This window comes from Vipera berus (assembly GCF_964194415.1).
Source record: "Vipera berus genome assembly, chromosome: 3".
Lineage (NCBI taxonomy): Eukaryota > Metazoa > Chordata > Lepidosauria > Squamata > Viperidae > Vipera > Vipera berus.
In genome coordinates this window covers 133469314-133483488 of record NC_138204.1, presented here as the reverse complement: position 1 = coordinate 133483488, position 14175 = coordinate 133469314, and the positions used below count along the sequence as shown (strand labels likewise).

Below are 14175 nucleotides of genomic sequence, written 5' to 3'. Positions count from 1 at the left end.
ACAAAAATACTATTTTCACATTCTCAACCCTCTTCCTATAAGGCTTAAGATACAGGAGGATCTGGACAGACTTGAGCACTGGGCGCTATCTAACAAAATGAAATTCAATGGGGAAAAAAGTAAGGTTCTACTTTTAAGCAATTAAAACCAAATGTACAGGTATAGTATAAGGGGTACATTGTCAATAATAGTAACTGTGAGAGGAATCTCGGAGTCCTAGTGAACAATCACTTAAATATGAGCGAGCAGTGTGCTGCAGCTGCCAGAAAAGCCAACACAGTGCTAGGCTGCATTAACAGAGGGATAGAATCAAAATCACATGAAATATTAATACCACTTTACAATGCCTTGGTAAGGCCACATCTGGAATACTGCATCCAGTTTTGGTCACCACGATGTAAAAAAGATGTTGAGACTCTAGAACAGGGGTGTCAAACTGCCGGCCCGTGGGCCAGAGCGTCACGGAGAAACCACGCCCATCCCATTTTTGCCAATGGGAAAAAGTTCCGATATGTCGCGCGACGTCATGTGACGTCGCGAGTTTGACATGCCTGCTCTAGAAAGAGTACAGAGAAGAGCAACAGAGATGATTAGGGGACTGGAGGTTAAAACATATAAGGAACGGCTGCTGGAATTGGGTATGTCTAGTTTAATGAAGAGAAGGATAAGGGGGGGACAGGATAGCAGTGTTCCAACATCTCAGGGGCTGCCACAAAGAAGAAGGAGTCAAGCTATTTTTCAAAGCACCTGAGGGCAGGACAAGAAACAACAGATGGAAACTAATCAAGGAGAGAAGCAACCTAGAACTAAGGAGAAACTTCCTGACAGTTAGAACAATTAACCAGTGGAACAACCTGTCTCCAGAAGTGGTGAATGCTCCAACACTGGAATTTTTAAGAAAAGACTGGACAGCCATTTGTCTGAAATGGTATAGGGTTTCCTGCCTGAGCAGGGGGTTGGGCTAGATGACCTTCAAGGTCCCTTCCAACTTATTATTATTATTATTATTATTATTATTATTATTATTATTATTATTATTATTATTATTATTATTATTATTATTATTATTATTATTATTACTATTATTACTATTATTACTATTATTACTATTATTATTACTATGGCACTTTGGAGTGAGGATGTGGCAGAATTAAATCTGAAATAAGCAATCTGATATTTGTCTGCAGGACTTCTTTAGCTACACTTAATTAAGTTTCAATTTTTTCTACATTACCTAAATTTTAAGGGATGTTTTTTTGTCAGATTTACTTATTGTTCATAGTCTTTTCACAGCATAATCCTCTGTTCACATCCTTCTACAAAATGTGTATGACTCATCATTTAAATATCTGAAGATTTTGATGTTTGTTGTAATCTCTTTTCAGATGATAAGTGACCTCTTGCAGAATCATAGTAAAAGTATGCTCTTCAGTCATTTTTCTTTCTTTCTTTGCAAATGGATCTGAATAGCAGATTATAAAAATAGAACTGCCCAAACCTGACACTATTTTAATGTAATGGATTGCTGTTTAAAAACATTTTTGTTACAGATATGTGGTCCTTAATTATGGTTCAGTCTTTAGCAAAATCTGGAATTGAAACAAGTTACCTCGTAAATCTGTTATGTTCTAGAATCTAGATTGTATTTTCATTTGATCCCAGAATGTTGTTTCCAGTCTGCATTGCAGAAATGGACTGGCTTCATATGATAACATCGTAGTATTTTACCTTCTGGTGCTGGAGTCTAATGAGCATGCATAGGACTATTGTATGCTTGCACCCCAAGAAGAAGAAAAAGAAACTGAAGAATTACAGTTTTAATATTAGAATAACAGAAAGTAACAGTACTTCAATTCTCTTGAAATCACTCATTCAATCAGAATAGAGCTGGAAGGGAACTTGGAGATCTTCTAGTCCAGCCCCTTGCTCAAGCAGGAGACCCTATACCATTTCAGACAAGTGACTGTCCAGTCTCTTGTTAAAGACCTTGAGTGATGAAGCACCCACAATGTCTGAAGGCAAGTTTGTCTAGTGGTTAATTTTCCTCACTGTTAGGAAATTTATCCTTAATTCCAGGTTGCTTCTCTCCTCTCCATCCATTGTTTCTTGTCTTGCCTTCTGGTGCTTTGGAAAATAATTTGACCCCCCTCCTCCTTGTAGCAGCCTCTCAAATACTAGAACACTGCTATCATCTCTCTCCCTAGTCCTTTTTTTCTCTAGACTGGCTATTCCCAAATCCTGCAACCATTCTTCATATGTTTTAGTCTCCAGGCTTTTAATCATCTTAATTACTCTTCTTTGCACTTTTTCCAAAGTCTCAACAACTTTTTTGTAATGTGATGACCAAAATTGGATGGAGTATTCCATATGTGGCTACTCCTAATATAAGAATGTAGTGAAGGCTTTCCAAACTACGCATAGATAGTTTGCAATGCAAGTTAGATCAGATATTACAGGAAATATAAATGTGGGAAATCCAGTGGACATCCAGATGGCTCCATCCTGATTTAATCCAGAAGTGCTCAAAAAGAGAGCTCTTTCAGTTTGGGGTTGATTTCATCTTATTTTGTTTTGAATTCAATTTATTTCATTTAATTTTATTCTGTCTTAGTATGGGATCGTTGTATATATTCATTTGCTATTTAGTGGACCCCATTTCTATATAAGAATTGCATAAAATTGGACAAACCCAATACCCTATGTTAGGAAAGAGAATTGCAAATCACTGCATTCTTGCAGCCTAAGCATAAAAGTGGGAAAAATATAGGGAAAAAGGAATGAAGTGTTGCATCAATCTCTAATATTGTGTACTATGAAACAGAGAAGATGTTTTGTTTCAAATTTGAAACAAATGGATGCCTTCTGGGAGTCCCCTTGATCCTTTTTGAGTCAGCCAAAATTCAGGCAACACAGCAACCAGGGCAAATGACTTGCTCTGGGTTTGGCTGAAGCAAAAGGTTGACAGGTTCCAAACATAAGGAGATACTATAATTGAATTAAAAGTATTTTCCCCCACAAAAATAATTAAACAACTCTCAACATTAGCAAAGAGACAAAAAAATCTAATTCTGTTGCCATTTGCCCCTTGCTGAAATGTTGTGAGTCCAAAATTGATAGATGTAGCCTGTAGGGCAAAAATTACTTTAACAAGATTGCATTAAAAAAAACCCAAAAAACCTTCTTTTTTTCTAAATTGCCTAAATTCTGTTTCTAAATTCTAAATGCTGTTGTCTGTGCCTAAACCTAACCATGGCCTTTCATATCAGTATTTAAAAAAATTACTTGCAGATTTATCTTTTTTCCCCCTTGGCTACTTAAAAAAAAATCAGTGTTATGGTTCCGACAGACAGAGACAAATAAAGCAGAACTCGGGAGGCTTGGAAATTCCTCAAAGAACATGTTTATTGATACAAAGTATCAGCATGTCAAGAGTGAAACCAAGTCTGAATAGACACGTAACAATCCCCAATATAAAGTTAAGAAATCCCAACCCCTAAAGCTATGCAACCTACTACGTTCCCCAATACAACTTCTTGGTGGGCTTTTCATGAAATGCCCAGCCTGCAGTCCCGGGAGCAGCCGATGACCTTGGTTCCCATGGGAGAAAATATGTTTAGTCTAGCGAAGCACCAGGTAAACACCCGCCCCCCATGCTATGTGTCAACTGAAAATGAGTAGGGAAAATGGCTGCAGCCACGCTCATTTTCAAAGTTGACAATCAGTTTTTGCTTGGTCAAATGAGGAACAGAGAAAGAACTGCTTTCCCAGGAGAGAAGCCCATCTGGGAAGCACAGAAATCCCTTCCTGCCTGGCTGCTACACTTACATCCTAACTATAATAATTATGATTCAGGCTTTAACCTTGCTCAGTGAAGTAACTCTTGTTTTACAGAAAAAAACAGCAAGAAACAGGGCAAATCAACACATCAAAACAAGCTTTTGCAGCAAAGTGCACCCTGGAGTGCATCTCATCACAAACACACACATATATATACCCCTAAGCTTAGCAGGTCAGCTTAGCAAGGGGGACTTAACAACAATCATTTGCTAAGTTTAGATGTACATGTGCACTTTGTGCATACTCCTTTGTCCTATTGATTGTAGATTTTTCCAAATGCTTTGAAGATGAAGATGCTCTCTGCATATTAAGAGCCGTTCAAATCTAAACAGCAATAGTAGTCACATCTGCAGTAAGCAAGCCAACTGTCATGTTTGGGGAAGGAAGGGGATTAACTTCACTTCTGTGTGAACTGAAGCAAAATGATGCAGGTGCTTTCACAAATATATACTTTTGTTACCACTTATAGTGGCCCATCTGCATGAAGTCCAGCTTCCTCAGAGCAGCACCTTGCCATCTAGGCAATGGCATAATGGGCGGTGTGGTCTTCTGTTCATCAGTGTATCACCTCACATCACCTCCATCCCATGAGCATAACTTGTTTGAGCTGATCAGTTCAGGGATTAATGCCCAGCAAGATAATCACTCACTGCTATGAAGGTAGATTGGTTGGGGTAATGGGGTAAGGCTAGAGAGTGAAGCTATGGGACAGTAGATAGATCCCTTCACAGTCAGATGGTGCAGGGACTACAGTAACTAAATCCCCATAAAGTGATGGATTCAAGGACCAAACATAACAGCCAGGTGAGTTGCATGGATCTCATTCATCTTTCATGTCTCAGGTGATGTGAGTCAGAAACTCTTCTCAGTATGCCTTGCCCCAGTGAATGAGGAAATCAGAATATATCTCAAGTGAGTTGGTGCTTTAGGGACAAACTCATTACTAGAGATACAGTATATCAGCTTGATCAGATCATGAATGGGTTGCCCAAATCTGGATATGTCTACTCATTTTCTTCTGCTGCTTATGCAACATAGGTCAAGGGGTTGTACAATGCTGGCCAAGCCAAGGACACTGACCCAATTTAAGACATGAGATTTGGAGAAAAGCAAGTTTTTACACATAGTCAGGAAAAACTAAAGGTACAAGTACAGATTAGGCGAAATCTGGCTCAAAAACAGTAACCGTGAGAGGGACCTTGGAGTCCTAGTGGATGATCACTTAAATATGAGCCAGCAGTGTGGGGCAGCAGCCAAAAAAGCTAATACAATCCTGGGTTGTATAAACAGAAGCATGGAATCAAAATCACATGAAGTATTAGTGCTGCTTTATAAAGCCTTAGCAAGACCACACTTGGAATATTGCATTCAGTTTTGGCCACAACATTACAAAAAAGATGTTGAGACTTTGGAAAAATTACAGAGAAGAGCAAGTAAGATGATTAAAAGCCTGGAGACTAAAACATATGAAGAATGGTTGCAGGATTTGGGTTTGGCTAGTCTTGAGAAAAGAAGGCTGGAGTGACATGATAGCAGCATTCCAGTATTTGAGAGGTGGCCACAAAGAGGAGGGGGTCAACCTATTTACCAAAATACCTGTAGGCAGCACAAGAAACAATGGATGGAAACTAATCAAAGAGAGAAGCAACCTGGAACTATGAGAAACTTCCTAACAGTGAGGACAGTGTAGGTGACCATGCTTTTTAGCAAACATGAATACTTGCTCAGAACCTAGGGCTTCTGCAGTTGCGTAATTCCAATGTGAAATTGATCTGCCAAGTCCAACTTTTCTTGTAGTTCAGCCAAGGATATTTCTAAGAAAAGAATCAAAGGAAGAATCTGGCTTAGTGCATCTGTCTTCACACTGAAGACGTTTGTTGTGAAGTGCAGAAACTTTCTGAGACATCAGTTCCACTCCCAGGGACCGAGGAAACACACGGCAAGTAATTTGCCTTGTGGTGTGTGACCACTTGCTGCTTGAAGAGCAGTTCCTTGAAGACCCATCTACTGGGAATCATCAGGGGTCAGGATAAGTAAAGCTCAACCTGACCATGTTTTATTTAACTTGATGGCTAAGTTCTTAAGCTGTCTCCTTCTTATGCTAGCTATACTTTGGCCTTTCATTTCCTCTCCCCATTCTCAAGGCAGAAAGCTGAGAGTTGCAGGCTTTCTCTCATAGCACCTAACTTGCTCAATAAATTTCCCATGTTCTTTCACACATTAAGCAGCTATCTGCAGATGCCCTTAATGAACTACTCATGTACAGATGCTCTGCTAAATATGAACCCAGTGAACGACCCAGAGGATTCCAAATGAGATTTTTTTCTCAACACTTTGCCTGAGTGCACTGTGTTTCCTGAGAATACATGGCTATTTCACGTTGAATATATGGCTATTTCAAAATGACTTTTGTGGCTTTGGATAATATGGCTCCATTTTGAAGAATTTTATTCTGTATTATGTTGCTAGGATAATGAAAGGAAAATGTGAGGTGAAAGGCTTTATATATTCTTAGCGTTAATAATCCTGCTCTGGATTTTGTTTCCTATTAATACTAGCTTAGAAAGGCTTTCTTATCATTCCAATATTCTGAAAGGCTAACACTAATTCATATGCCATAATCTGATCTGAGTTGATCTGATCTGACCTCATACCACATACCATATACTATATCTGACTTGGAAGTAAAGTTTGATGCCGTTAGTTACTTTCGCTATGTTGATTGCAAAAGGCTGCATTTAGCTAAAGAAGTGCATCACTAATATCAGTCAGAAAATTATTTTGATTCTACAGCAGTTTATGGTCACAGTCTGAAAAATAATAAATTGCCTAAGCTCTTCAATATGTACAGTATATTAATCTTGTTAAATGTTGTAACAACTTGTTTATAGTTATTATGATATTATACAGTTGTAAACTATTTCTCCTATTATTCAGATTTTTGCAAACTGTCCCTGTTTATAATATTCACATAGAAACAGAACAACATAGAAATATTTCTACAAGCAAGACCTATTTATCTATTAGCAAATCTTTATCATCAACTCAATTATTTTAATTGTCTGGTCAACAAATAGTAATTACATTATTTGATAGATTTAGGGAATGGTGAAATGTTTGTCAGATGATTTTTAAAGATATTTCATTTTGTTCTTCATATATAATATTTCAACATCTCAATGTCAGTAATAAAAGCTGCTTTTCATTCAATATAGAATTCTGGCTCCAAGAATAAAGAAAATTTTGGTATAATAGTATTTTGCATCATTTATCAACTAAGATGGCCATTATCCAGACATGTCAACCATAAGTTGTCAAACTGTAATAAAGGTTTTCTGAGTCTTCGGAGAAGGGCGGGATATAAATGGGATTAAAAAAAAATCCCGCACAAACAGTATAGTTAAGCTAGCAATATTCCTCCTCCCACCAAAGTCACAATGTCCATTTGAAATCCAGCCAATCTACAGATGGCACGATGTGTGGGTAATTGGCACAGTGGGTGCGCTTCTCAAGGTCTTCTCCAGTTTCATTTCTCTATAACCATCTCCCTGATAAGGGAGACACATTCCTTTCTCAGGGGGATAGAGGCAGGAGGAGAGAGTAGAAAGCAAAAGTTATCCCAAGTGAGATATCCTCCAGCAGAAGGGCAGGCCCCAAAAGTAGAATATATATAGTTGCAAGAAAAAGTATGTGAACCCTTTGGGATTACGTGGAGTTTTGCATGAATTGGCCATAAAATGCGCTCTAAACATCATGTAAGTCACAACAATAGAAAAACACAGTCTGCTTAAAATAATACTACACAAACATTAGCTGTTGTCATGTTTTAATTGAATGGAAACATTAATTGAATGGAAACATTCAATTAATGGAATGTTTCCATTCAATTAGATGGAAACATTCACAGTGCAGGGTGGAAAAAGTATGTGAACCTCTAGCCTAATGACTTCTCCAAGAGCTAATTGGAGCCAGGAGTGAGCCAACCTTGACTCCAATCAGTGTGATGATATTGGATGTGTTGCTGACAGCTGTCCTGCCCTTTAAAAACACACATCTGTTTTGGGTTTACTGGTCACAAGAAGCACTGTCTGATGTGAACCATGCCTCGCAGAAAAGAGCTCTCAGAAGACCTACAATCAAGAATTGTTGACTTGCATGAAGCTGGAAAAGGTTACAAAAGTATCTCCAAAAGCCTTGATGTTCATGTGTCCACCGTAAGACAGACTGTCTACAAATGGAGAAAGTTTAGCACTGTTGCTACTCTCCCTAGGCATGGTCATCCTGTAAAAATGACTGCAAGAGCACAGCGCATAATGCTTAATGAGGTAAAGAAGAATCCTAGAGTGTCAGCTAAAGACCTACAGAAATCTCTGGCACATGCTAACATTTTTGTTGACACATCTACAATAAGGAAAACATTAAACAAGAATGGAGTACATGGGAGGACACCACGGAGGAAGCCATTGCTGTCCAAAAAAAAAAATATTGCAGCACGTTTGAAGTTTGCAAAAGAGCACCTGGATGTTCCACAGCACTACTGGCAAAATATACTGTGGACAGATGAAACCAAAATTGAGTTGTTTGGGAAAAACACACAACATTATCTGTGGAGAAAAAAAAGGCACAGCACACCAACATCAAAACCTCATCCCCACTGTAAAACATGGCAGAGGGAGCATCATGGTTTGGGGCTGCTTTGCTGCTTCAGGGCCTGGACGGATTGTTGTCATTGATGGGAAGATGAATTCCAGAGTTTATCAGGACATTTTGCAGGAAAACGTACGACCATCTGTCCTTCAACTGAAGCTCCGCAGAGGATGGGTGATGCAACAGGACAATGACCCAAAGCACACAAGTAATTCAACAAAACAATGGCTTCAACAGAACAGAATACGCCTTCTGGAGTGGCCCAGTCAGAGTCCTGACCCCAACCCGATTGAAATGCTGTGGCATGACCTTAAGAGAGCGATTCACACCAGACATCACAAGAATATTGCTACACTGAAACAGTTTTGTGAAGAGGAGTGGTCCAAAATTACTCCAGATCGTTGTGCAGGTCTGATCTGCAACTACAGGAAACATTTGGTTGAGGTTATTGCTGCCAAAGGAGGGTCAACCAGTTATTAAGTCCAAAGGTTCACATACTTTTTCCACCCTGCACTGTGAATGTTTCCATCTTATGTTCTATTAAAACATGACAACAGCTAATGTTTGTGTAGTATTATTTTAAGCAGATTGTGTTTTTCTATTGTTGTGACTTACATGATGTTTAGAGCGCATTTTATGGCCAATTCATTTTATGGCCAATTCATTTTATGGCCAATTCAAAACTCCACATAATCCCAAAGGGTTCACATACTTTTGGGGACCTTGGGGACCTGACAGGCTAGCTCTGCAGATTTCTATCTTCAGAATGATCTGGAATTCAGTTTTACTGAAGTTAACATTAACAGCCTTTGAACCATTTTAATAGCACATGTCTTAATGACACACATGACACCCAACATTATTCTCAATATGTTTTCCAAACAATTTTTGCTTCTTTAATTGTCCCACCGAGAGCCAATTTGGTGCAGTGATAAAGGTGCTGAGAAGTTGTAAATTTTAGTTCCACTTTGGGCATAAAAGCTAGTTGGGTGGTGACCTATTCTGAAATCTTGCAAAAAAAAACACCCTACAGAAACTTGTTTAGGCAATCACCAGGAGTATTAATTTGAACTACCCCTCCCCCCCTGCCACACACACAAAGTTCCACCAGTAAATTTTATCATGGCTTTTTCAGTTATCTCAGACTTCTTAAATTATTTTAGTGAGGTTTAACATCTTTGTCATTTTTACCAGGAACAATGAATTTGAAATAGTAGTTTTCCTTGTTTTTCCCTTACTTTTCATCTTTAACTTCGAATAACACAGAAGATGTTCTCAAGTAAAAAAACTCATAGCTTTTTTCTGGGCTAAGACAGTTGTGCATCTCTCAATTACATTTTTTTTTTCATTTTTAATCCTAAAAGTATACATGTTCATGTGTGTATATACATATATGCTCACATACACACATGATCAAGCATACAGATGTATATTAACAAGAAAATAGATAATGAACTCATCCACTGGAATAATGAACTCACTAGATTTTACTAAAGGTTTAATTGCACAAAACAATTTAAATTCCTGCACTGCTAGACATTAGGAAATAGCTAGGCTCAATGCTGTAAAAACTAAACAGACTGATGAGTTTAATGGGTCTGATTATTCAGGCATGCACATGCCTAATGTTTCTTCCCAACTTGTCCTTTCTATTAATTATGAAGTTTAACATCAGCTAGCCTTCAATTAGTCAGTGTCCTTCAAGAGAATAATTTAATGGTGTCAACCTCTGCATGTTTAATTGACTTTAAGTCCAGTTAGTTCAAATGGACTCACTCTCTTTTAAGTGAATATTAGTTGTATCCACATTAATATGGGGAGAACATTCCAGAGCATTTATATAAATGGATATAAATGGAATTAAAATAAAAATAAAAATAAAAAAAAATTATATTCCTGCCAACCGACAGTATTCTGCTGATTTCTCAGGAGCCAGGCATTATTGCAACTAATGGCATGGACCTAGAATTCACCACTTTAAAATTAAATGATGTTGGTCTACTTAGGAAAGTGAAGTTTAATTGTAATACACACAAGTATAAATTCCAATGTTATACTTCCATTCTTAGACCATCTAGTTAAATGCTTTAAGGTACACTGATAAATGTACTTGTAGTCTTTTCCTGCTGCAGTGACATTTTAAATTTTAATGTTGCATTTATAATATTTCCTACTTTCAAAAAAATACAGTGTGTATTCATATGTCATGGAGAGAATTTCAATCATCTGAAAAAGAATAAAATTTTTGGAAAATATTTGAAAATATATAAAAACCAAACTCTTCTCATAGAGCTTACATAAGCAACCAATGTCAAAAAAGCCAAAAGTGAAAGAAAGGAATGTTGACTGTCTTTTTAGCAAAATGTAATTAGCTTTTATGTAATAATCTTGTAGTTCATGTATTTTTTAATCATGTCAGTTTTTTAATCAAACTACTGAAATGTATTTCACTATGTAAAATTTAGCAAAAGGAATAATATATAGTCCTTTTGGCAAATAGTTTTGAAACTGTGTATGAACAATTAGCATTTTTAAAAAAGTTTGAAGGGTTGATATGCCTTTAAGCATTCCAAATGTGTTAAGTATAAGTTTGTGCATGCCCCCTACCCCATGAAAGTGTATGAAAGAATTTAGCTGAGCTGTATGCTAGTTATCATGACTACAGAGGAAAGCACTTTTTCACAAGACAAATGTAGGAGATCGCTGTCATGGTAACCACTGGCAGTTGCCAAGCTAATTGTATAGAGGAGGCTGTGTCACATATGCCATCCTATAGCAACAATCCTACTGATTATTATTATGTTCTCCATTATCCTGGACAGTAGCTTCATGTTTCTGCTAAGACCACATAGTCATTTGGTCCTCTTCGAGAATGTTGTCCAGATGTTCTTCCCTACTGATAATGCAGACTTTTCTTCCAGGAAGCAGGTGGTGGTAGATAAAGCAGCACACAATATCAGGGCCCCTCAGCAGCCTTCAAGTTGCCTTCATGTAGCAGCACCAACCCTGGAGAAAAAGGTTGGATGATGTAAACAGTAATAGCTGATTGTAAACTTAAATATATCTTTCTTTAAAAGAATACGTGTTTTTTTTTTCCTTTCAAGGGGACCAGGTTCTTTGATTAGTGGGATGTGAACTATATAGCTAAGAAAAGCTAAGAGCCACTAGATTAAGACATTTTTACAGTTTTTGTATCTTCCAAAAACTCATATTAATATTGGTACCATTCTCTTTTCCAATGTTTTCCACATAAACCTGGGAGATAAGCTGAACTGAGAGTAACTGTCCAAGAATTATCTGTTGGGTTTCCATAGTAAAAAAAAAATGAGTTGAACCCATGCCTCCTCAGCCTCAATCCATTAAACACCTTCCACAGAGGCATAAGTGAAGTGTTCCATATTATCTTGAATAAAGAATACATTTTTAGAGGGACTTGTATAAACTTTAGATTTTGCCCTTCAGTCTTGGTCCAGTGTTAGTCTTCGATGTCTTCTTTAAATGTAAAATAAAAAGGAGAATTTAAAACTAGCATTGGCTTTTAATGTATAATGCATGATGGTCATGCTTTCCATTCAGCCATGTCCGACTCTTGGCAATTCTAAGGGCTAGGTCTCTCCACGTCTTCCTATCTTGCACTACTTCTTTGAGTTGTTCTATGCTCTGGCTGGTGTCAACTTTGATAGCGTTAGAATGCATTTTAATATCCAAGCTATACTTGAACATAAAATTATCATCATCACCTGCACAATTTTGTTATTGTTCATGCTTCTCTGAAACAGAGGATGATTTGTAAACCTTACATAATATTACAAAGAGCAGTCCTACCAATGGTCCAGCAAATGCTTCCAGTCTAACAAACAGTCTAACAAACACTTGTGTGTGTGTGTGTGTGTGTGTGTGTGTGTGTGTGTGTGCTTACATGTATGTCCACTTCCAAACACACAGAGATGGCTTGAATAGCTCATACAATATACAGTCCTTTGGAGAGCTGTAGGTGTGGGTGTGTGCATGTGTTGGATTAGAGGTGATAGTCAGAGTTTCTCAAGCAGAAATGTCTCTAATATCAATAACCAACAGATGCCCACTTCAAGGTTAAGAATTGCAGGGCAAATAATCCACCAAGCCATGGGAAGAACAAGAGAAAGTATGGGATTTAAACTACAATGGGCATAATAATAGAGGGCAGTTCTCTCTAGTATGCAGTAAAGTTTCTTAAGTAGTTGTGTTTTGCCATGTATCTGAAAGTCTTAAATTGAGTTAAACCTAGAACCTAGTCAAGCCATATGAAGGCAGGTGCTCAGGAATTTTTGTTTCAATATGGGCACTAAACCTGACAGCTTGTGTGGATTGGATTGCTCATTTATTAACAGGTTATCCATCTTTATCACATAAGTGTATTTAATTTCTATGTATCATATCTCAATTAATTTGAGATGTGAATGGGGGTGGGGTTCTAGGTAATGGCTTACTCATTAGTTTTTTTTTTAAAGCTAAGAATAATGTTTCTTTCCTGCTCTCTTATCCCCCCCTTTTTTTGTTAAAACTACAGGAGTCATAAGAACAGCTCTGCATAATATGGACAGGGAAGCCAGAGAACATTATTCAGTTGTCATTCAAGCCAAAGATATGGCTGGACAAGTTGGAGGGCTATCGGGATCAACCACAGTAAATATCACACTCACCGATGTCAACGACAATCCTCCCAGGTTCCCTCAGAGTATGTAAAGGTTTGATCTGATTTATTTCTTCACAACAAAACTGTCTGCTGTTAACAATTTCAGAGAGATTCTGTTAAAATGAAGGATGAACTGTGAATAACAATCAAGATGTTTGACAGTGACATACCATATTCACTAACTCCTAAGAAATAGCATTTTCAATGCTGTGCTTATCTTTATTTTCACTTAGCAAAACCTTCTACTCTTTATTTTTTTCTGCCATCCCCACCTTCCTGCACTCACAGTTGTCCTTGGCCTGGCCACACTCCAGAGCACTCACCTGCCAGCCAGGTGGTTTGTGAGTATCCTGGGACTTGTAACTTCCTGCCTGCTTTCCCATTGACTTTGCTTCTTGGGAGCTGGCACTACATCACAAATCATGGTTATATGAGGTCCTTGTTTAACAACCTGTAAGCCTCACTTAATGACAGCAACAGAGACTGCCAGGTCTGCAGTTGTTACATGATGCAATCATGTACACCATGTTTTACAACCACATGACTTAGCAATGAAAATTCTGATCCCAATTACCATTGTTCAGCAAGAACTACTTGTAGTAAAATAATGAGTGTATGATGGAAGACAAGAGACTGGAAATCTGAACCAACATGTCTAGATCAGAATTTGTTTAGAATCAGTTTATGATTTATTTATTCACTTTGTATTCATAAGAAGCAAATGGTATTCAGCAAAATGTTTTGCCCTGTTATCACTTACTCCATTTTCCATTCAGTTTTTCCCCCATTTTGTTCAGCAAGTATTGTAATTGAGGTGATAACCCTTCAATTTAGAAATGACAGGAAAAAGGTTAAGCATCTATATAGTTTGTCCATCATATTATGCATGGGAAAAAATGCTTTGCACCGAAGAAAAGTTGGCTTAGATTCCCACATCATTTGCCACTAAATCCTTAGTTTAATATTGAATAGGCGGAAAATGGCATAATCAATGCCATTCCTTTAATCAGTGAGAT

At 37.7% G+C, this 14175-nt stretch overlaps 1 protein-coding gene across 2 annotated transcripts in view; it reads left to right on the top strand.

Moving 5' to 3' along the window:
- The window catches only part of CDH18 (cadherin 18), a gene marked incomplete at its 5' end in the record, with an annotated part of 209102 nt that overhangs the window by 125464 nt on the left and 69463 nt on the right, over positions 1-14175 (top strand). For both annotated transcript variants that reach the window (XM_081323254.1, XM_081323253.1), the window contains one exon: positions 13034-13201. In XM_081323254.1, the coding sequence (XP_081179380.1) occupies positions 13034-13201 (168 nt within the window). The remainder of the gene's footprint in view (positions 1-13033; positions 13202-14175) is intronic.